The sequence below is a fragment of the Pteronotus mesoamericanus genome, unplaced genomic scaffold (assembly GCF_021234165.1).
Source record: "Pteronotus mesoamericanus isolate MK-2021 breed Mesoamerican mustached bat unplaced genomic scaffold, CSHL_Meso_final contig_2, whole genome shotgun sequence".
Lineage (NCBI taxonomy): Eukaryota > Metazoa > Chordata > Mammalia > Chiroptera > Mormoopidae > Pteronotus > Pteronotus mesoamericanus.
In genome coordinates, this window is record NW_026555084.1 from 33,216,887 (window position 1) to 33,239,826 (window position 22,940).

Sequence of the window (22,940 nt, forward strand, 5' to 3'; positions counted from 1 at the left end):
ATTTTCTGCGTCTTCCCAAAATGTTTTCCAATTAAATAATTCTTTTTCTCCAGTGAAAATGAATCTACATTAATTGCTTAGTAAGAGCCTTAATTCTCATAGGCTGAAGTTTAACTATTTACTTCATCTGATGAGGAAACATGTATGAGATGTTTTCAAGATTCCTCCAGATGTGGCATTAAAAACTAGACTCTCAGTCATCAAGAGGTTGGGGAAATGGTGGCGGGAGGCGGGGGGTGCGGTGGGGCGGCGGCAGCAGCGGCAGCAGCGGCAGCGCATGGAGGGATTGGGAAAACAACAAGCTCCCTCAGTCATCAGAATTCCTGTTTCTCTCTGTCGCTCACTAAACAACTATTGGAAATTAGGACTTTCCAAGCTGACTTTCTTCTTAGCCTTTAGTCCTAAAGTAAGTGTTCTTTGGGGTTTTATCAAAACCTGTCATGATGGACCAACTGGATGGCTTTCCATGGATGGTGCTTGTTACTACTGACATCACCCAAGGAGACAGAACATAATACTTACAATTTAATGAAATGCCAAAAATAAACATTTCCTATGGATTCTGATTTCCAATACGTGCTTACGCAATTATAAACACCTATTACTTGTTCAACAATCACAGAAAAAAAACTTTTAAAGCTAAAGAAAGTTTCCAATTTGAGGTAAGTAAATAATATTCATTAAGACTAAAGTAGTCAAGATTTCCTTTTACTCAAAAAAAATCACTTCAAAGAGTCAACCTCCATGTACAAAAGACAAGATCAATAACATTTATCACTGGACACAAAGGATATTCCAAAGGTCTTTAAAAATGTTAATCTCAAAAAGGAAAATTAACTTTTATATTTCATTCATTATCAAGACCATACTTGCTTAACAAGATAATTATGCTATTGATACAAAACATACAGTATTTACACTTAACTGTACAAAATAATTTAATGTTTACAAAAATATTAGAATGTTTCGAGTTGACTGACACAGTCTTAAGTAATCTCTTCTAGAGAAGTATACAGTAAGACCACTGATTTCCATTTCATTTCTTTTTTAATAAGTCAAAGAAAGGATGCTGCAAGGCTTCATCTAAGGTGATTCTTTTCACTGGATCATATTCCAACATTCTTCGAACCAGATCAAACAGTTTCTCGTGTTCTTCATCGTGAGAAAGCATAAATTCCTGGTGGGAGGGGGAGGAAATGTTTTGATTTTTAGAAAGATATTTAAAATAGTTGAAACATTTTTTTAAACCCTTGAATCTTTTTTCTTTTACCTTTAATGGTTTGCAGCGTCTCCTAACATATCTACCAGCAGAACTATGTTCATCCCAATCTAGCTGGTTATGGTGAAAATACTTGCGTTTTCTGCAGGAAAAAAGAAGTCTGGATTAGTAAAAATAACAAAAGATCCTATTTACTCTGCTCCCACTGGGACAGATGGAAATATAAGCATCTCCATATCCACCATTTTTACAGATCTTAGCAATAATTATGTATTGGCTGACTTACAGATTATCTTCCTTAACGCTGCATACAGAGAACAAAGCCAGCTTTAAAAAGAGAAGCCCCTGGATCCATTCCTGTAAATTCTGATGTCTCTGGGTCTGAAATGGGGCCAGAAATCTTTAAACAAACTCCCTGGATGGCTTCTGATGTGCAGCTGTCTTTGAAAACCATGGCAGGACCTTGTCCAAGGACATACAGCTGGTTGGAAACAGTACAGAACTCCAGCTTAGGCTGCCATGACTCAAAAGTCAAGTTCCCTTTACTGCTCTGTGTATTACTATTGTGTCAACTTACAAAAACAATTAAAGGTTAATGCAAAGGTTAACTTCAGTGTAAAAACCACCACTGTTACCAGGTCACAGGTAAATACTGCATCACTTTTACCTGTCTGTATGCTGACTAGTCAACAAAGGGCTTCACTCTCAGACCGTACCTTGTTTTCTGAATCATGTGTGTTGGGATGGGCCCTAATATTCGTTCCATCATTGCCAGGTGCTCTTTACTATCATGAGTCTGAAAAAAGGAGGGAAAAATTTTTTTTAGCATATTTAATATTACTAACATAATATTGCTGACATAAAAGAGTTAGATTAGACATTTACACAATTTACATTATGCTCTACTTCAAATATGGAACAGATAATACAAATGAGTTGTATTATCTGGTGCAAACCCAACAAAATAGTCTTTTGGGAATGAACCGGTGAGGCAGAGGTAAAACTGAACAGTTTCTTCATTTATTTGCACTTCTTGCACTTTTTAACTGAGGGATGACTGGGGAAGATGACCAGAAACTGTCTCATTTCATCAGTCGCTTAACCAAAACTGACCTCTGTTACCCAATGACTAAAAGCGTACCAACACCTAACTAATTCCAGGCAATAAAGATACATCCTGATAATTCTCACAAAAATCCTGAGCTGCGTGTATGGGAACATGAGTTTCAAAAAACTGAAGATACTAGCTCAAAGTCACACAGCTCATAAATACAGAAAGTTGAACTATGACCCCCCAATCAAAACTCAGTAACAGAGCTCTGGCTGAAGCAGAATAGAGGAAAATGTCGCACAGCTAAAACGGGGTGCTCTTAGAGCAGAAATTGGCAAACTTTTTCTCTAAAGGGAATTAGTTAGGTACTTGGGGCATGGCTGGTCACAATTGGTCTCCGTTGCATATTCTTTTTTATTTTTTAAAGCAGGCATCAGGCAGCATATAGTCTGCCAACCTTGTTCTGGAAAGCAGAGGCTGTGTGTAATGCTCTTTGAAATTATTGACTGTCTTGCCTTGCTCTTTGCTTTCAGAACATTAAGTACTTCGTTCACGACAGGGATAAATATTAGCTCCACATTTTAAGAAAGGCCCTTAGTTGAAGAGTAACTTCTGGAGGGTGAAGTCCAAATATAAACCTTCTTTCAACCAATGTTAATACTGTGCACTTCACTTAAGACCTCAGTGATTTACCATCGCAAACTGACTACAATGAAAGCATGCATTCTGCTTAACTTGTTCTTGACCCTACAGTTTACTACCACAAAACCAGACACTACCTCCTCGAACTGATAACCATGACTCGATAAACTCAGAGTCCTTTTAACAGGATCTCTATGGAAGAAACAAACAGAAGCAGAGAACACACATGCTGTCAACAGCCACCTAAATGAGTCTAAACTCATCAGCTTCCTCCCACCCTACACTCCAGAACTTCAAATCAACCTTGACAGCAAGAGCCAGAACCTCCTGAACCCCCAGCCCACAACCACAAACACCACAACACCTTGATCACATCACATCACAACCCTCCTTAAAGCTGTTCAATGGCGGCACCACCTAAAGTGTTCTTTAGGTTACAGCTGCAAGTAAAATTGAGGGCAAAAGTGCAGACCAAAGAAACGTTTGCATAAAAGTACGACTTTACCACCCAAAAAACCCAGGAGGGATAATCTCCAAATAAAGGCCCTCGACAAGGCCGCAGCCAGTCCATCGGTCCTTGCCCCCTGTCGCTGATCCCCCATGTATGCAAGGCTGGCAGCTCCATCTATTTATTCTTCCCTGACAAGAGTGTTCCTTTGCACCTGTACCATTTACAGACGCGGTTTCTTTTCCTGGCACAGCCACCACACGCCCTAGTTTTCCAGCACACTCTGACGCTTCCTTCCTGCCTTGGCTTTAACTCCCCATTTTTGGTGATACCACCTCTAAGAAATCTTAACTGATCACCTTTCCCGGGGGCCCACTCTACTTTCTACACGAACCACTTATACCATATACTGTAAGTTTTCCCATCTCTATCTTCCTCATGGTTTCTTTGAAGAGATCTTTTCATCTTGATAACACTTAGAACCTAGAGTGTCACAGACGCTTAATACTTAGAATAAACACAATATATTGTTCCTAAGTTCTTTTATAAAAAGGATTACGTGACTTGTTCATGGCCATACTGATAGTTAACATATCCAGAACTGAATTAAAACTAGTCACAGTAATGCTAACATAAATTTATGATGATGCGTAACAGAAAATGGAAATACAGGACAGTATGAACACTTGTTAAATATTCCAATCATATGTAAAATGAACTCTAACCATTCACTGAGAGTAGTATTTCATTCAACTATGGTTTTAGAGAAGGATAACCATGTTGCATATGTAAGTTTTAGTCTTAAAATGACACTATGGCAACTTTTCAATATGGAAGCCGAATTTTATGTCTTTAACATTTAACTAAACGATATTTGTTAAATACGTACCTGAAAGACCGTGAAACCAAGATAATATTCGATAAGAATGCAACCTATGCTCCAAACATCACAAGGCTGAGACCAACCTAAAGCTATTTAAAAACAAGAACAGACATTTTATTATGCAACAATTTTTAATTACCAATTTACTAAATCCTTCTCTATGCGTAATCTCTTTACATAGCTCATTTGGGAGACTGTAACAGTAATCTCATGGTTTACTTTTTTATTTTTCTATCAGACATTATTCAGTATATTCTCATAGTTCTCCAAATCCTTTCATCAAATTATACCATTTAACCTGGGAAAGGGGGCAGTTCCTATAAAATAAAAATAAGAGGAACCAGTATTTCCCAAATACTGATGTAACTACCGATTTGTGGAAATACTGCATAGCCCCCTAAGTGCTTGTGCAATGGGAGCACTGCTACCCCAGTTCGTGTCAGCTAGGAAACCTTACGTATTAGTGCAAAGACACTAATATGTAAATTATTATTTACATATAGGTCAATAATTATTCTCAGAATGTAATTAAGCCCTTATCAATTATCATAAGTTTGATACCTGAGTTTACTTCTTCTAATAAAATAATATAGTTTTACGTAAATAAGAACCATGAATATTATACGCAGTTCCACCTACAAGCAGGATTACAGAGCCATTTGCAGTTCACAGAGAAAGAGATCTATGTAAGTACGTTCAGACCGTCTATACATAGTCACATACACTTTCTCCTTCAGAATTCTCAAATGGCAATACTGCTCTGGGAAGAATAAAACACCCAGCGTTTTTAAGTCTGTATTTAATTGGAAAAGAGATGAATAGAATAAACCAGAGATATTTTAATTTTTTTAAACATCAAATATTAAATAAACAACAATACACATAAAATCTCCTTTAAAGGACATTTCGAGCACTTTCAGTAACATCACTGAATGTAAAGGTAAAGGAAGAAATAATACAGGGTCCAGCACAAATAACATCCCTTTTTTAAATTAATTCCGTAACATAACAATCTCACACTCAAGCACACCATATGACACTTTAGGTGAAAAGTTCAAATTAAAACTATAAATTATTTCATCCATATTATTACCCTACCAGCCACACTCAAGCAGGCTTTACTTTTGCCAGACCCTGCATATTTGAGAGCCTTGACTGTAATTTAGTCATTTCTGTTACACTTCACAGTGCTTATCACCGGAACAAATGGGTAAGGGAGCACAACTTCTACTTTTATACCCACACAACATCTGCAAATAAAACCTGTTTTAGTATCAGGAAAATGTCAATTGTTCTGTGTTTTATCTCCCCATATTAAAATGTGGGGGGGATTCTGAATTTTAAGTTGATAAAACCCAGGAAGTTATTTCCTTTTAAGCTCTGAAAAGTCCTCTCCCTGCCCACGATCTCCTCCTACACACTCCCTCCTTACACCCTCAGAGCAGCCTTCAGTCCTCAACCACGGCCATTCTTTGTGAACGCCTGTGACACAGCAGCTCCTTTCACACCATGCAAGCAGAAATCCCATGAACCATTTCAAAAATAAACTCTAAACCTGTGCTGTCCTGTATGGTAGCTAAAAGCCACATGTGGCTATTCTAATCTAAAATTTAAATTAACGTAAAATTTAAAATTCTACTCCTCAGTCATGTTAGCCACATTGCAAGCACACGGCAGCCCACGTGTGGCTGAAAGCTACCAAACGGACAGTGCAGGCATAACCCACTCCATCACCGTGCAAAGTTCTACTGGCCATCCTTACGCCCTTTTCAATCGTCTACGCAGATAAAAATCACTAGTTTCCTTTCACACTCCTATCCTGAATTATCAAGCCCTGTTGGACCAAAAAACATAAAAACCGGGAACAAAAATGTTTGATTACCTAACCTCAGTTGGACCTTACTTTTGGCCAAATGGTAAGCTTGTTCCATTTGCCTATCTCCCTGTAGCACCTGATCTGAACTCCCCCCACTGTCTCCGAGACCCCAAACCCGCCCGACTTCCCAGCTCTATTAGCATGACCTGGTCTCTAACCTTTAAATTTTGAGGCGTGCTCCCTTACTGAATTCCCAGTTATTTTTAAAACTGCATATGCACTCATTTTCCTTTCCAGTCTTTCTCATATCAAGGGTTATAAAAGCAGTTCTGTTTTAGGCTAGCCCTTCTTTCTTTCCTCTTGACCTCTCATCCACCCTATATTGACAGGTCTGCTAACCAAAACTTAGCATTTTTATCAGCACCATGCTTTGTAATGACAGGAAAATAGATACCCAAAGCACTTGAAAATCACATTGCTGTGATGTACTTAGCCAACAGAGCCTGTTCTTATGAAGATTAACTTGTTCAAAAATAACCACCACCTGAAGTATCTTTACAGATGTATCATATTTTTCACACTCAGTAAAAATATTTACAGTAATGTCCAGACCATTTTTATGAAAATAGCAAAGCATTTTCTGTACAGTGCTAGTAAAATCACTCTCTCTCCTCCCAAAGCTGTAGAAAACAAAATGCTCTTCAACCGTAGTATCAGGAAGTCTGACGTCTACTGACCCAAAATGACCTCTGGAGCTCTGTAATGCCGTGTAGACACCAAAGTGCTATGGTGTTCGTCATCGTATGTGGCGCTTCCAAAGTCAACAACTTTGATATCTGTGCTTTTCAGGGTGCGTTCATCACGTTTCTAGAAAGACACAGTTGAGTAAACATGAAGATCAAAGAAAATAAACATTTTTTTAATAGCACTATCCAAAATGCTTGCATGTGAATTATCTTTTTGGGTTTTCAACATAACCCCTGAGAAAGACAAAGAAAGATTATCCTTTTGGGGTTAAATATCAGGACAGAATGAACCTCAGAAGTGAAATTCCTCATTCAATGATCACCAAGCTAAATTAATTTTAAAGAACCATCAAAATTAAAACAAGTTTTAACTTACCATTTTAGAATTATATTTGACTACGTAGTCAGATTTCACAAATAAAATATTTTCAGGCTTCAGATCAGTATGGGTTAACTTATTATGATGCAGAACTACAGGAGAACAAAAACAGATTATTAGTTTCACTTATAAATTTAATCTGTTCTGGGGCGGAAGAAAGAACTAGTAGTGGATATTGGGGGTCAAGAATTGGGGGGGGCTTCACCTTTATAATACGCATTTTCAGTTGCCATGTTTTGATATGTCACTTGTATAACAAACTTTAATTTCTGATGTTTAAAGATTTATTAAATATACTTACAATTTATTGACTGGCAGATTTGATATGCCATCTGCCTGATGTGGTCAATTTGAAATGGCAGAAAGCTATTTTCTTTAATGAAATCGTAGGTGCTAAGTCCCAGCAATTCAAATACAATACAAACATGACCATGATGATCAAACCACTCTAGCATCTGGACACATCGGCTAAAACAGATCAAAATAAAAATAATTCAGTTCACAGAATTCTGATTATTTCCGGTAAAGTGATGAATCACAGCATAAGCTTATACTTACAAGACACTGTTGGGGTCAGTAGAATTTAAATGCTCTAATACTTGAATTTCTGAACGAGCTGCCTCACGGTATCGACCCACATTTTTTACGATTTTCACTGCTACATGTATGCCATCCCTTAGAAACAAAATTAGGACGAAAACAGTAAGTGTACAGGAGCAGGATGAAGACATGTAGTCTCTAAAGCATACTCTTATTGAGCATCAATTACTCTAGCTATTTTTCTAAAATATTATACAGATTCCATATAACATCTTTTCAAAACATGTTGACAAAATACACTTTATATGAAGTAATAATTCCCTTAATACTTATGAATTTTAATATTTGTTCCCAGAGTTTTATATTTATCTGGATTTAGTAAAAAGTTAAATAAAAAAAACCTCAAACAGACTATGCTACTGCTAAAAGCATTTGCTCATTCAGCAGACGAGGCCCACTCTGTGCCAGGGAGGGGACAAGTACTGGGGGTGAAAAGACAGGGCTTGTCCCTGTGACCCTAAAGCCCAAAGGAAAAGACCCGTGAACAGTTCACCGTAAGGTCGGAAGTGCTTGGTGCGAGGTACTATGGGGTAGAAGAGGGAGAGCCAAACCACTGGGGTGAAGGGATCTCCAACTTCTTCAAAGAACTTGGACACCTCTGAACCCTCACAACTGACACACAACTGAACCCCAAAAGACAGTGATCAATTTGTCAAAACTGGAAGGAAAAGGGAACATCTGGGCAAAAAAGACACCAATAAATGATAAAGTCAAGAAAATGCTTAGCATATTCATTGATGCCAACAGACAGAAACAGCTACAATACAGGGCAGTGAGCTTCAGGCCGGGGCTCCTGATGCCTCCCAAGATGCGTAGAGTCAGGAGACATGTGAGGAAATGGATGTCTGAATCTTCAACTTCCTTTTGTCCTCTCTGCTAAATCTGATCGCCCAGAATGAGAGCCAAAATTCAAGTCTCTGTTTTCACTATACCCCACATGCCCCTATTAGATCAAGATATGTGCCCTATAAAAAAACCTCTGAGGCAAACAAATTTTTTTAGTGGCTAGGCAGCAAACCTTTTCCCAAATCTGACAGTTTCCAATTCACTGGTTTCAACAAAGCCCCAATGAAGTTGTGGGCTGATAAATCATTAAAAAAAATATTGTGAAAACATCTCTATGTTTGATATATATTTGGACTTAAATAGAAAATATTCTCAGTCTTACAATCTCGAGAAATTTTAAAAGGATATTAAGAGGGCAACTGGTAAAACCTGAGTAAGGTCGATAGATTTGCTGGCAAAATTTGGAAACATAACATTTGTACTGTATAAAGAATAAAGAAAATACTGTAAAATGTTAAAATTTGGGAACTATGGGTAAAGCATATATGAAAATTCTTTGATTTTATCAACTTTTCTATAAGTCTGAAAATAATCTGAAATGTTTTAAAATTTCAATTTATATTCACATTTTTGTTGCAGAGAATATAGTGATAATAAAAAATATATAGAATAATGTTCTGTATGTAAAGTGGAAGGAAAATAAGTTCTAAGCTAAAACATTTCCAAGTACTAAAGAAGAGTTTGTTCATGGATGGTGGTAGGTATCAAACTGTTACAGCATTTAGATTCCCTCAAACACATTTAAATAGGTTAAAAAAAAAAGAAATCAATGCTTACAGTAAGATGCAAATTATTTTCCTTTCTAACTGTTTTATGATGAAAAACTTTAGGGGTCAATTTAGAAATCTGCAGTTTCACTAAATTGTCTTAAGAGGTTCACTTGCAGAAAAGTTTGCCAACTATAGAACAGAGGTCCTGGAGGAAAACATGAAAACGAGGCAGAGAGGGTCAAATCACAAAGGGTTTAGTGAAACTCATTCTGTGGGCTTTGTGTAATATAATTCCTTTAGTATTTTAAGAAGTTAACTCTAACATGCAAATATTATCCCATGGGAATAAAGTTTTTTGAACCAAGATTAGACACGCTTTATTGTCTCTGTGATTTAGAAGTCGAGTAGAGCACTCCGAATCTCTTCCTCAAGACTATGGGCCTAAGTTCTTTCCGGGAAACTCTCTTCACCTAAACACCTCTTTTGATTTCAATATGCTCCATATGATAGAGCATGTGAACATTCCTGATCAAAATGCATACTCACGGTAAGTGAATCATGCACATAGTTAAAAAAATCTTTGAATATTAGTACCTCTCAAGAAAACATGTGACTATCACTTAAAACATCATTTCATCATTATGAATATTTCATCACCAAACATATCAGGATGCTAAAAAAACCCCCCAAAACAAAACCCCACCAAAAACACACAAACAAACTTACATGCCATGATCAATGCATTCTACAACTTTGCCAAAGGCCCCTTCACCCAAAGTGTCCACGATTTCATCTAAAGTGAGGGGGGAGAAAGAGATATAAGTACCTGTGTACAAATTACTAGTTATTCAAACAATGAATGCTTAAGCGTGGAATATTTTCAAATGATCTCTATCAAAGCATAACTAAGGTTTCAGCACTCAAATTATTTTATTTTCAGCTGCTACAAAGACAATTAGAGCTATCTTTCTTCATCTAATCTCAAATTCCACTGATTATTTTGGAACTTTAGAGTAGAAATATTTAAATTCTACAGAAAAGAAGAAATACAAAACAAACAAACAAACCCACAAAAAAAACAAAACAAAAAAGCAATGAAGAGTTCTTTAGCCCCCCGCTGACAAACTATTCTTAAAAAGATTATTCTGTCTGCAAAGTTTAAAAAGTGTTGAAAAATATTCTATACATCTTGCTCTTAGAACGTCTCCACTTTGACAGATCAGGTGACCCTCCTCATCATCCTCTATACTCCTGGATCTTTTCCTTCGGTGGCTCTTCTGGAACGGCAAGTGGGCAGCACCAAGATCGTCCAGCCAATCAATATATCAGAGTGAATTCAGGGCAGAATACGCAATTCATTCAGCGGGGAGATATTCAGGCATTCAGATAAGCACCAGGCCACGAACAGTTGGCAGGAGCAATTTCAAATTCAGTCCCCAGAAATTCACAGGGCACAGTTTATGTTACAGAAGAAAAACATGGCAAGGAACAGATTTTCAGATAAGATACTTAAAGTGGCAATAGAAAAAAACAATACAATTGTTTCTTTAAAATACTGATTTAATTGAAGTCTGAAATTAAAGAATGCAATGTCATGTTCTATTAATCTCTTGCTATAAAATAGCATATGCTGTGAGTTGAGATGTCTAGTTCGTCAGAAAAATGTTTTAAAATGTCCAAGATTAGTTGAAATTGTTTACTTAGCAATATTTTTAAATATACATAATTAAAATAAAAAGAAAAAGTAATGGCTAGTTAATTTCAATGTTCAATCTAATCAAAGCTAGTTTTACTGAAAACTTGGGAGAGGAAAACAGTATTTCAAAGTTTACTGATCAAACAGGTCTGAGTGTTAAAAAGAAAAAGGCAAGTTTTTTTAAAATACATTTCCCATCCAGCACCCATTTTCAGAACTTCAATGGAACTAGTTGCGGACAATGCACTGTGCTATCGGACTGTGCTACACACAGGGTATTTAACTTTCCACCAGTGCACCTGTCTATGTTTCCAATTATCAGGAAAGGAGTTTCTTTTAAAGAAAGCAAGCATGTTCAAAATGAGAGACAGGGGTTCATTACTTCGTAACATCATACTACAAAACATAAAAATAGAACATTTTTAATATTAAAATGAAGAAACTCATGATGTGGTCTGTGGAAAATGAGTAAATGTGGGCAAATGAGGACTAGCTAATAAATACAGATTAGCTACAAGAATTTGGAAGTTTCCTTTAAGAATTCAAGTAATATAAACAATATACACAAATAGTATCATGTAAATTTTCCAAACTTATTGGCTCATTTAGAGCTTTACACACAAATACGTATCCACCCCAAATGAAAACAAAACCACTCATACCGAATGTGACTGATGGCTTGAGCAGTGTCTATTATGCTTCCTTTTAGGACTGCTTCTCCTGCTCCGGACTGAAGATTTACTGCAGTGGATTCGGTAACTGCTTTCCACATCTCTGTGGTAATGCCTAGGAATGTATCTTTCGCAGTAGTCACTTCTGTATTCATCAACATATCTCCTGTCCCGATAATCTCTCTCATTCAAGGATCTTGCTTCTAAATAATGACTGCAAACACATTGAAAGACTTCAAATTACTCTCTCCATCCTCTAGTAAGGGGGTTCCAACAAAACATTCTCTCAAGAATTCCTGGTTTAAAGAGCTAACTCAGTAACAGAAAAAATTTCAAATTGATGAATTAGAGTTTATACTTATCATAAAACCTAAGCAATAATTTTACTTTAACCAATAAGCAAATGGGTTCACATTTCTCTATTACACAGACTGCTATCAAGCACCTCACATCAAGGAACAAAGCTTGAGCCAAATCATTTCATTATGTTCGGCATCTACTTAAGCGTCCCTTTGCATCCTGGAGAAGAGTTAAAACCAAAAATTCACAAGACTGCATCAGTTTTATGATCTATGCATCGGCATCTAAGCTTTCTTTCCTCATAGAGCCACGCACAATTAGAGGCAGGCAAAGGTCCTTTCTCTATTAATGTGATTTTTAGATCTCTGGCACACAGAGAATTCTTTCTTGAAAGGTGGTGGTGTTAGCTCTAGAAGGGATCGGAAATGTACTCCAGCTGTTCCACTTCACCAGAGCTTAAGACACCTTGAAGGGAAACAATCTGCAAGGGTTGTAGAACACATTCGGATTAGATGGGCCAATTTTATTACACACATTACCTACCCTATCTCCTCTCTTTTTATTTATAGTTTTCTGTTATTCTTTTGAAAAAGACAAAAATAGCTTTTGAAGGTTGCTACATGTGCCAAAGCCTTCTAAAATATATCCCCCTAAAATGAGAAAAGGGATCTTGTAATTGCCTGGCTAGGATTGAGACTCACCACCCTACTTCCCTTTGCATTTCTCACTTTCTGTTGTGCCTGCTTGTTGCAAAATACATGGGACTTCTCACAGAAAACAGCATTATTTATCACCACAGCGGTATACTTCTGAAACTACAGATCCCTTTGAAAATCTGATGAAAGATATGGACCCTACTTCACCAAGAAATGCGCCAACGCATCAACGAGACTTGGTAAGGGATCTGAGATCAGGCCTCAGAGGTCAGAGCACCCCAGTGAGGTAACCTCAATCAGATGGAAAGAAAAGGGCATCTGACCCAGTTTCCCGTCCCCCTCTACCTGCGCTGAGTGTCCTCTTCACAGAGTGCGAAGCTTCAAGAGAGACGCGCATGGAGCACTGAGGGAGAGAGGGACACCTGTCCAGTCAGAAAGATCAGCTACAAGAACCCAGATGAGCAACCGAGTGACAGACGTTGTCTGCACCGCCCTCACCAGCCTCCTTCCCCCAAATACACCGTCATTCATTTACTGGAGAGGGGAGGTGGGGACAGCTGGTTTAGGCAGAAATAAAGAGCAGCATTTTCTAAAACTGCCCCTCAACAAAACTGGCATCAAATACAGGCTGTGGAGATGCACAGACCTCCTCTTCCCTCTCCCCAGTGTCAGCCTTAAGTTCTCTGTGTCGGAGAAACAACTCAAGATACTCGAGTAAGATTGGGGATCTCGGTCAGGGACCTCACCAAGTTGGCTTGGACACATCAGACAGATCAGGCTAGAAATTACAATATTCTTAAAGGAACCCGCCCTGTAAAAAGTCCAAAACCTTTCTATCAGAAAAAAACACAAATAATCTTTAACTGGAATAATGCTGGAATTAGAGCTGCTGATAATCCATAAACAGTCTATAGATCATCAAACGTGAGGTGAAGTAATACTATGAAGATGATAAAGATGAGGACCTCTTCAATCTGTAACCACCAAAGCTTAGAGATTATATATATAAACAGTGTAGAGAACTGCAAAGGCTATGGACAGAGTGAACAGGATGAAAAGATTTCATTTCTAAAAACAGTCACTAAATGTCCAGTGAAGTTTTCACCGTAGACCCTAAAAACAGTCAAGACCAGCGAGGCTACAATCATTTTTATTTGCACACAGGTCCTGTAGAAAATTTATAAACACAGCAAAATCCCTGCCAACAAACGGGACAGCCTGAGATTACAGACGTAAAGATAAAGCCCAACAATGCAGGAAATGCGGAAATGCTGGAAACGAGTGCTGAGGGTTGTAAGAGAGAAAGCACAGCACTCAAATTTCTGAAAATTAGGGAAGACTTCATAGAAAAGGAGGAGCTGCATCTTGAAGGTAAGAAAGGGCTTAGACAAAGTGGAAGACAGAAGTGCCAGGGAGAAGCATGGCACATTACCGCTGTGCACTCACCACGCACTTTTAGCCACAATGGCTTAGAGATGGGTTTGTCTGTGCGTTACTCAGGAAACTGTGTAGACAATTCCAGCAAGAGCGATTTTCACATATAGGAACACAGGCAAATAAACTGGAAACAGACCATCCAAAATCTTACATGCCAGGCAAAGAACTTTAAAATAGTGTTTCTCAAAGGGTGGTCTGTTTATCAGCAGTATCAAAATATAGATTTATTAAAAATAAGGCTAGCCCTAGCTGGTGTGGCTCAATGGACTGAGCGCCAGCCTGTGAACCAAGGGGTTGCCAGTTCGATTTCCAGTGTAGGGGACACACGCCTGGGTTGCAGGCCAGGTCCCGAGCAGGGGACGAGTGAAACGTACTGATGTTTCTCTCCATCCCTTCCCCTCTCTAAAAATAAATAAAATCTTAAAAAAAAAAAAGAAAGAGGATAGGTGGACCCCAGATCAGACTCAATCTAATCCTTGTAACATGCGTATTTAATAAAAATGACCTCTCAGGTGATTTTATTCACACTAAAGTCTGAGAATCACTGGTTTAAGATCTGACACCCTTTGTTAGGAAGACATTTAAGAATTCTTACCACAGTACTGGGTTAGTGAAAAAGCTTGTTTTTTTCTGTAAGATGGTTTTAGTAGCACTTCGTTGTCTTTAACTTCATTCGAAAGAATTTTGTTAGACTGTATGGTGACAGCTGTCATATCAGTGTGCAGTTATTGAAAAACTTATCAAAATTGGTGAATTTTTGTGTAGCTATTTTAATATTGAAGATGAAGAAAATATGGAACATTTCCAGCATATTATGCTTTATTATTTCAAGAAAGGTAAAAACGCAACTGAGATGCAAAAAAGGATTTGTGCAGTGTATGGAGAAGGTGCTTTGACTGGTTGAACAAGTCAAAAGTGGTTTGGGAAGTTTTGAGCTAGAGAATATTCACTGGACACTGCTCCACAGTGAGGCAGACCAGCTGAAGTTGACAGCAGTCAAACTGAGACACTAACTGAGATCAATCAACATTATACTACACGGGAGAGAGCCGACACACTTGAAATATTCAAATCAACATTTACTGGTGAAAGTAAAAATGTCTTATTTTACAGAAAAAAACTAAACGGACTTTTTAGGTAAGCCAATATATAAAGGTGGTGTTTACGGCTATATCAGTCTTACTAACATACTGTGCATAACTGATTTAAACCTGTAGGAAGGGATACCAATTCACAGGCTCCCGCCAAAAGACAAATCAGAAAGGAAAGACCCTTTGCAATGTACAAGAAAGGTAAAATAATTCATATACATTAAGTTTTCACGAAGAAAACTTAAGAAAAACACTCTCTAATAGAAAAAATAGGCAAGGGATATAAAAATAATGTTCAAGTGGTCAATAATTATGACAGTGGACAAACTCATTAGAAACTAAAAATTTCATTTGGCATTTCGAAATAGCTAAGAGTGGCCTGGCTGGTGTGGCTCAGTGGAATGAGTGCTGGCCTGCAAACTGAAAGGTTGCCAGTTCAATTCCCAGTCAGGGCACAAGCCTGGGTTGCAGGCCAGGTCCCCAATTGGGTGCATGTAAGGGGCAACCAATCTTTGTCTCTCTCGCACATCAACATTTCTCTCCCTCTCTTCCTTCTTTCCCTTCTTTCTAAAAATAAAAACAGCCAAGAGTGGTGAGGGCAAGGAGCGTGTGGTAGAAATATAACTTGGTACAAACCTTCTAGAAAAAGACGTTACTATGTAGCAAGAGTTCATACCCTTTAACTTAGCAAATATCCCCTTTTAGAATCTATTTTCAGAAAATATAGGCAAAGATTTGTATTAAAGATATTTTGAGAATTAGAAATTATATCCAAATAATCAGATACTAGCATCCTACCAAAGTTAACTTCTTTATACTTTTCTGCATTTTTTAATGATTTTATTTAAAAAATCCTTTTTAAGTTTTTAATCTTCAAAAAAGACTATTAGAATATTGCAGATTATGGAGAGCAATTACCACCAGACACTTCTGGTGCCAATGTCAAAGAACCTACTGACCTGATGTAATTCTCAACTTAGTATCACGTTTATGTAGTTTATTATGAACATGAATGAACAACATTTCCTTTCTACATACACAATAGTAAATCTGCATTGATTAGTTTATGATGCTTAGCCTTATAGAATATTTTGTATTTATTAATAGGACACAGATGTTTTTCTATAGCATATTAATTAGCTCAGGTAATTGAAATTCTGTCATAACCCCCCCCCCCCGCCCCGCCAATAACAGGGGAACAGTGTGTGATGAAGAATGATCAATCTGCGCTGACTGCCAACAAGCTCACTGTTCTACAGAACAAGTCTGTTTTAGGATGGATAAGGAAAAAAATTACATACTGTTTTTTAAAGTAACCCCAGCTGGCTAATTTAGAAAGCAATCTGGTAAACAGTCCCAATGAAACATCTGCACAAAACAAGGAGAAAACACAGGAACAACAAAACAAACAAGAAAAAGAAAATTAATGGAAGACAGAATGAAAGAAACCACTCACCTAGCCTTTCTTGAAACATTTAAGAACTTTAAAATTCCTTTAATTCTATATATTACCTCCGAATTTTACACCAGTAAAAATGCAATAAAACAAAACACATACTATTGGAAGCTTTTATTGAGACTCTTTTCTAAATTACTGGCTGCTCCCTGTGAAAAGGAATGGTTTTTACAATAACCAGGCTTTCGAAAAATCCCAAACATATCTGCTGGCCTTATCTACAAAAATAATGTGTGTAACACAGTGTAAGTGAATTAACCCCGACGCACTGCCACACACGCAAACAGTACACGCTGTTTTCCCCATCTGCAGGGGTCCTCTCCCCAACCCTCGTTTCCTCTCACTCAGGGAACACGACAGGAGCACCCGAACATACGTATGTCCCTCTTATGTACCAGTTGAAGGCACAGACTGAGAGTCCTTGCATCACTATAACTTTTTGTGTCTTATGCCCCTACATTCCTGATGGCCACGACTTAACTATTCCCACCACTCCCAGATATGATAGGAACTCTTGTTTTATTCACAGTTGTAGTCTCAGCCCTTATACAGTGTCCAGCCTACAAAAAGCATTAAATAATTTCTGAATAATGCTGACTGAACCATAAAATAATTTGACAAAACTACATAAGCTAATAATAAATCATTGAAACTATTAGTGTGAAAATGTTACTAGCTCAATTTACCAATCAGATTCTTTAAACTGGTGACGTGGTTTGCAATGTCTGTTCTCCTGCGTACTGCTGTGGGACCTCCTCTTCCGTTTGTGGCTTCCCCTGTAGCTTTCGTGTCCCCAGCTTTCTCTACCATCCCAATGAGGACAGTGAGTTCTTTTGGAATGCCGCATCTGTTAATGGAGACAAAAAGTGAGTTGTGGGGGTTATGGATAGTTATGTTTAGCAAACAGAACGTTATACATTAATATTATTTAAATATAAACACCTAGAACATGGGGTCACAGAGCTTCTAAATCTTTTGTAAACAATGTTTCCCAAGGCATGGGGCACTACGCCAATGGTATGTCTGATGACTTCAAGTGGCATGCATATAGATCTAGGACTAAATGATGAGTAACACTGTGAGAACGTCATATATTTTCTTTCAATTCTTCTGGATAAATTCTCAGCTAGGTGCTTGTCTTCAAACTAACACCTGCTAAATAACATTTTTTAAAAAAGGTTTTATTTATTTTTAGAGAGAAGGGAGGGAAAGAAACATCAATGTGTGGTTGCCCCTCCAGCGCCCTCCACTGAGAACCTGGTCTGCAACCCCATGCATGTGCTGGGACTGGGAATTGAACCGACAACCCTTTGGTTCTCAGGCCGGCACTCAATCCACTGAGCCACACCATCTAGGGCTAAATAACATTTAAAAAACATAAAAAGAGCCAAGGTTCAGGCTTAGAGCCTTTAATATCTAGCCAGAAATTAATAACTTTTTTTGGTTTTCATGTATTTGTACAATTACCTTCTTTTTATGGTAAATTTTTAACATGTGAACTAATCTAAAGGCAAATACTATCACAAGTGTCATGCAGCTTTGGCAAAACACTCGTACTGTAATACAAATAGCTTAAGTCAGAGAAACACTTAGGGATACTGAACCTAACAGATGACTGTTAAAAAGTATGGAGCCATCAATGAAGCTTCTTTTTCTCAAATATACAGAGTTCCTTTCTCTAAATCTTAAAATGACTCTTAAGCTTTGAAAAAATAAAAAGAGGTGACCATGACAAGGTATTCAACAGAGAAACTTAAGAGCAACAGAAATATGATTTTATGAACTCATTTTCTCTAACAAGATTTTTCAGGTCATCCTGCAGTTATTCTTAAACTTAAAACCTATCTGCTGCAGATCTGGAGCGACACCGAAAAAGCCCATTAGGAACACACAAAGTCACAGTGAAACTGGAGCAAAATGGGGAGAATTCCCCAACCCCATCCATAACCTCTACCACATAGGCTCCTTCCCAGCTCAGAATCTGTGTTCAAACACTGCGGTCCCCACTGTCTCTTCCCATCCTCGTTCTTACAGGGCAGTTACATTTTTAACAGTGATGGCCAAACTGCTGAGCAGGACAAGTATCACAACGCGGCAAGGAGCTGAAAAAGGGTAAAATGGAGCAACACCAGCTTAGGCAATTTCCTTCAGCTTGCCCAAATGACCTAATATGAAGTAAACAAAACCAAGTAAAAATTTAAGTGATTTCAGATGGATTGAAGACTTTCAAAGGAGGCAGCTTCAATTCTCCTGGGAGGTATTCCCTAAGAGTATGTATGTATCTGCCATCAGAGCCCAATGCCATCAAATCTTTTGACTCACTCCTCTGCTGATTCTAATTCTATGCCCATCAAACATGTGATAATGAAGCTTGCTTTAAAAAGGGAGGAGAAGGCACTGGTCAGGCCGAACAAAACCCCCAAAACCTTGTAGGGTAGTCACTGGGAATTAATAAATGAGCGTGGGTATTCTGGCTTGACAGTCACTTCAGTATGGGAAACTGAAATGAATGATACTAAAAACTAACTTAAGGTAAAAAGTCAGAGGCGCCATAAACACATTTCTAGTGGAATTCTTTCGCTCCTTCAACTACCAAAAGTGTATTTTAACCCCATTAGAAACTCTATAAAATAGCTTCGTTAGGCACTCTTAGATAACAGCAAACAAAATTACAACCTCTGATGACTGAGAGTTATTATTATGACCATCCATTCTAAGAAACTGTTGCAAAACTTCTGTGTCTGCTCGTTTTTTTCCCCCTCCTGTTTGCCCAACCACCTCATTTCTACTAAGGCAGGCTTCTCAAACAGTTATCAATATGCAAATATTAACATTTGAATGAGCATCTTAGGAGAGCCAATGATTTTTATTTCTCTAATCAAGTTCACTACTTTAAAATTTAATTCGGCTCGTAGGAAGTGCCTCCCTCCCCGCTACTAACGTTAAGAAATATTTTCTCAGGAGGCAAAGAGAAGAATCCTAGACCCACATTCTCTGTATAAGGCTCCTCTGGATACACAAAAAAGAAAACCTACCTAGAATTACTACACTACCTCCCATTAATAAAGAATCCTAAGTGCTAGAATCACAAGATATCTTTCAAAACACACACACACACACACACACAGGATCCGTCTGTATATATCCGTATTGGGTGTTTGATTCTTTACTGCCCTTCAATACCCTACAATGACCGACAACGTTGCATTCTCTGTTTTAAAAATATCTAAAAAGGGCAGAGCTATGATTAGGTGGCTCCAGGAGGACTGCATTTAACAGGAAACAAGAAGCCCGTGGGTGCGCGTGTATGGAGCACAATCCCGTAAGGACAGTTTAAAAGCCGAAGGCTGGCCCCGTCAGTTTGGAAGGCTATTTTCTAAGGATCGGAGAAGCACCCCGCGGCTAATCAAGGAAAATACGATGCACAAGTGTCAGAAATGCACATCTGCGGCAACAGCGGGATGCTCCAGTGTTCTTCCCGCTCGGGGAAGAACAGTGTCGCTCGAAGGACAAACCTCTCCCTATTCCTACCTCTCACAACACGAGCGAAATTCCACTACATGGACTCGCCGACTCGCCGTCCTCGGACGCCCAGGCCCCACCGCAGCGCGCCGGCCCAGGGCCTCTGGCACACTCCCAGACAGGGACAAACGCTCCCATCGGCCGAGGCCAGGCGTCCGGGGAGGACCGGATCTCTAATAAGGCTCACCCGAAAGGCGGCTCTCCAAGGGTCTGTCGAAAAAGGTCTTGCCTCTCCGGCGGGGCGGAAGGAGCCAGCCTCCCGAACCGCGACGCGAGCGGCTAGGGCCCTCAAGGGAAGAGTGGGCAGCAGAACCGCGGTCCTTCTGCCCCAGGACTTTAAATATACATAACACCTGCGCACCTTTAGGTGTTAAAGGCGACCAGCGGAGCTGTGTCTCGAAGAAACCCCAGTCGCCGAGGTCCCGAACCCGGTCGTCTCTCCATTTGACTTCAAAACCTAAAAAGAATGGAAAGCCGCCCCACCCAACACACGTCACCTGAAGCCTTACCTCTGCAAAAGCAAAAAGCCCTTTGGCTGAGAAATGAAGCGAAACCGCCGTCTTTCTATACCAGCCGCTGCGACAAAACCCCTACAAAATGGCGGCTGCGCCGTCTCCCCTAAAACCCCCAGGCGGCCTCTAGCTCCACCTTCGCCGCGCAATCGCGCCTGCGTAACAAAGCCTCGCGCGATCCCGCCACTCCCCGAAAGAGGCGGGGGTACGTGTGACGTCACGGGCGGGCTCGGCACTCCACAGGGCGGCTGCGCGACCTAGGTGGTTCCCGCCCCGACCTGTTTGTGCGACCCGGGTGACGTCCCAGTGTGGGGAGAAACGTCGGCGCCGTGTCCTAAGCCTGAGGCTTGGGTGTGCTCCTTCTGGCAGCGGGTTGGGGAGTGGGTGAGTGCCGCACCCCTCCGCTCAGCCAGCTGGGGCCCCATGTCCTTCTCTCCCCATCACGGGGGCCCGCACCCGTGTACCAAATTTGGTGGCTGGCCCTCAGCCTCTCCCAGGACCTCAACCTCAGATGGTGCGAACACCGGGAGAGAAGCGCCAGCCCTGGCCGGTAGGTCAGTGGATTAGAGAGTAGTCCGGAAATACCAAGGTTGTGAGTTTGTCCCCAGTCCGGGCACACATAAGAATCAACCAATGGGAGCATCAATAAGTGGAACAACAAATCGATGTTTTTGTCTCTTCCTCTCTCTCTAAAGTCAATAAATAAAAATATTTTAAAAAAGAGATGAACCCCAAAATCTGTCCTGTGCCAGGGCTGGAGCTGGGGCAAGTTCAGTGAATGGGATACTTGTCCAGCCTGCTTGGAACTTCCAGTCTAAAAATGGATTTGGATAAATAGGATGTCTCAGAGAACAAGCTCAAGGGTGCTTATCTTTTTCAAGGCAAGTGTTCTTTATCAGAACAACACAACAAAAAGTGAAGCTTCAATAAGTTTCCTCCTTGTTACGGTCCCTACCTCCTGGGCAGAAATGGAAGCCGGTTTCCCTAACAAAGGTCTTCCCGTTGTTTGTCCTTGTGGGTTGATTTTACGTCACCAAGGCACAGCAATGTCTTGGAGCTAGTGAGCATCCATTGAGGGGTTTACCTCAAACGTATTTGCAGTTTTAAGAGTCCACAGTTCTGACTGTGAGTGTAGGGTGAGGAGAGAGAAGAGGGCAGAAGTCTGAGCCTGGGGAACACGTGCGTGCGAGGGACAGAGGGAAGGCGCCAGCGGAGGAGTCGTCAGGAGAGGAGAGTGAGGCTTAAATGAGGGCAAAACAGACAGAATCCCATGCTGGGAGGAGCTCAGCTGTGGTGAGTACTAAAAAGTTGTTAAGGGGACTCTGAATGCTGACAATGATTCGCGGGATTGAAGGGAAAGCCAGAAATCAAATGTGAGTTGGGCTGTTGTGGGCATCAACCCGACGTGGGAGACCTGAACGCCGACCTTTGAGGTGAAAGGAGGGCACTGTATTTCAGTGATCTAACATCATAGAAAACTGCCCCCTACTGTGGATAAATTGAACTCTCATGGAGATTGCACCCCACACATCAAGAATTGAAGTTAAAAAGATGTAAATTGAGCCCGGGCTGGTATGATTCAGTGGACTGAATGTTGGCTGGCCTGCAGACCATAAAGGTTGCTGGTTCGATTCCCAGTCAGCACAGTTGCAAGGGTGTGAGAAATATGTGGTCAACGTTTCTTTCCCTCTCTTTCCCCCTTCTTTCCCCTCTCTCTAAAAATAAATAAATGAAGTCTTTTTAAAAACCTTAGTTGAATTCTCACAAAGTGTGTGCCACACTTTTCAAGAAGTGAGGTTGAAAAGATAATTGAGCAATTTTTTATGCTACAGAACGAGACAGGCAAAATTATTCTTTTACCTGAAATAGCCACCATTTCTGCATCTACAAATATAAATCTTACTATCTTTCAAGGACCGATTCTAAGATGTCCCCGATTCCATCAGTTCCCACCCATCTCCTGACTTGATTATTCTAGGTAGAGATGAGGTCCTCAAAGAGTTAGCCAAGGCCCGCTGATGTTCCTGAGTCACCCAGGTGTCCAACCAGTTTTGCCTGAAGAGGGAAATGTATTGGTTCTACAACAGATTACAGAGTGTCTCGGGGACATATGAAGATGGAACACTGAGCTGTGTGGACGGGGCCATCTTGCCAGGGAAAGCGGGGCTCAGCTTGCTGCAGACAGAGGCATAAATTCAAGCTGGTACCAAAGATGATTCACCCTTCTGCTCTGGTATGGGAAATGTTTGTCTTGTGAGG

The 22,940-nt window shown here is 39.8% G+C and overlaps 1 protein-coding gene across 5 annotated transcripts; it reads right to left on the reverse strand.

The window, feature by feature from the left end:
* Positions 1 to 690: 690 nt before the first annotated feature.
* CLK4 (CDC like kinase 4) lies at positions 691 to 20,815 on the reverse strand. 5 transcript variants are annotated; one of them, XM_054568568.1, is made up of 14 exons: positions 20,679 to 20,815; positions 17,334 to 17,494; positions 16,493 to 16,559; positions 11,699 to 11,921; positions 10,527 to 10,617; positions 10,067 to 10,133; positions 7,743 to 7,859; positions 7,486 to 7,652; positions 7,182 to 7,276; positions 6,797 to 6,926; positions 4,250 to 4,332; positions 1,936 to 2,015; positions 1,271 to 1,361; positions 692 to 1,177 (listed from the first exon to the last, which is right to left on the reverse strand). In XM_054568568.1, the coding sequence occupies exons 2-14, from the start codon at positions 17,455 to 17,457 to the stop codon at positions 1,037 to 1,039; spliced, it is 1,476 nt and encodes a 491-aa protein (XP_054424543.1). In that variant the 5' UTR covers positions 17,458 to 17,494; positions 20,679 to 20,815; the 3' UTR covers positions 692 to 1,036. The 5 variants fall into 5 exon arrangements, with proteins under 5 accessions (XP_054424547.1, XP_054424543.1, XP_054424544.1 ...); XM_054568569.1 differs by lacking the exon at positions 20,679 to 20,815 and adding an exon at positions 20,531 to 20,655; XM_054568571.1 differs by lacking the exons at positions 16,493 to 16,559; positions 20,679 to 20,815 and adding an exon at positions 20,531 to 20,652 and having other exon boundaries at positions 695 to 1,177.
* Between the last annotated feature and the right edge of the window lie 2,125 nt (positions 20,816 to 22,940).

What these genes read in the sequence shown, in the direction of transcription:
- CLK4 (XM_054568568.1), bottom strand. Translation starts at nt 17,457, where the DNA reads ATGGTAGAGAAAGCTGGGGACACGAAAGCTACAGGGGAAGCCACAAAC. An exon ending in CAGTTTAAAGAATCTGATTG is followed by an intron (nt 16,560 to 17,333) that starts GTAAATTGAGCT and finishes TGTTTTGTGCAG; the next exon opens with ATGTTTCATTGGGACTGTTT. An exon ending in GACGCTGCAAACCATTAAAG is followed by an intron (nt 1,178 to 1,270) that starts GTAAAAGAAAAA and finishes CCCTCCCACCAG; the next exon opens with GAATTTATGCTTTCTCACGA.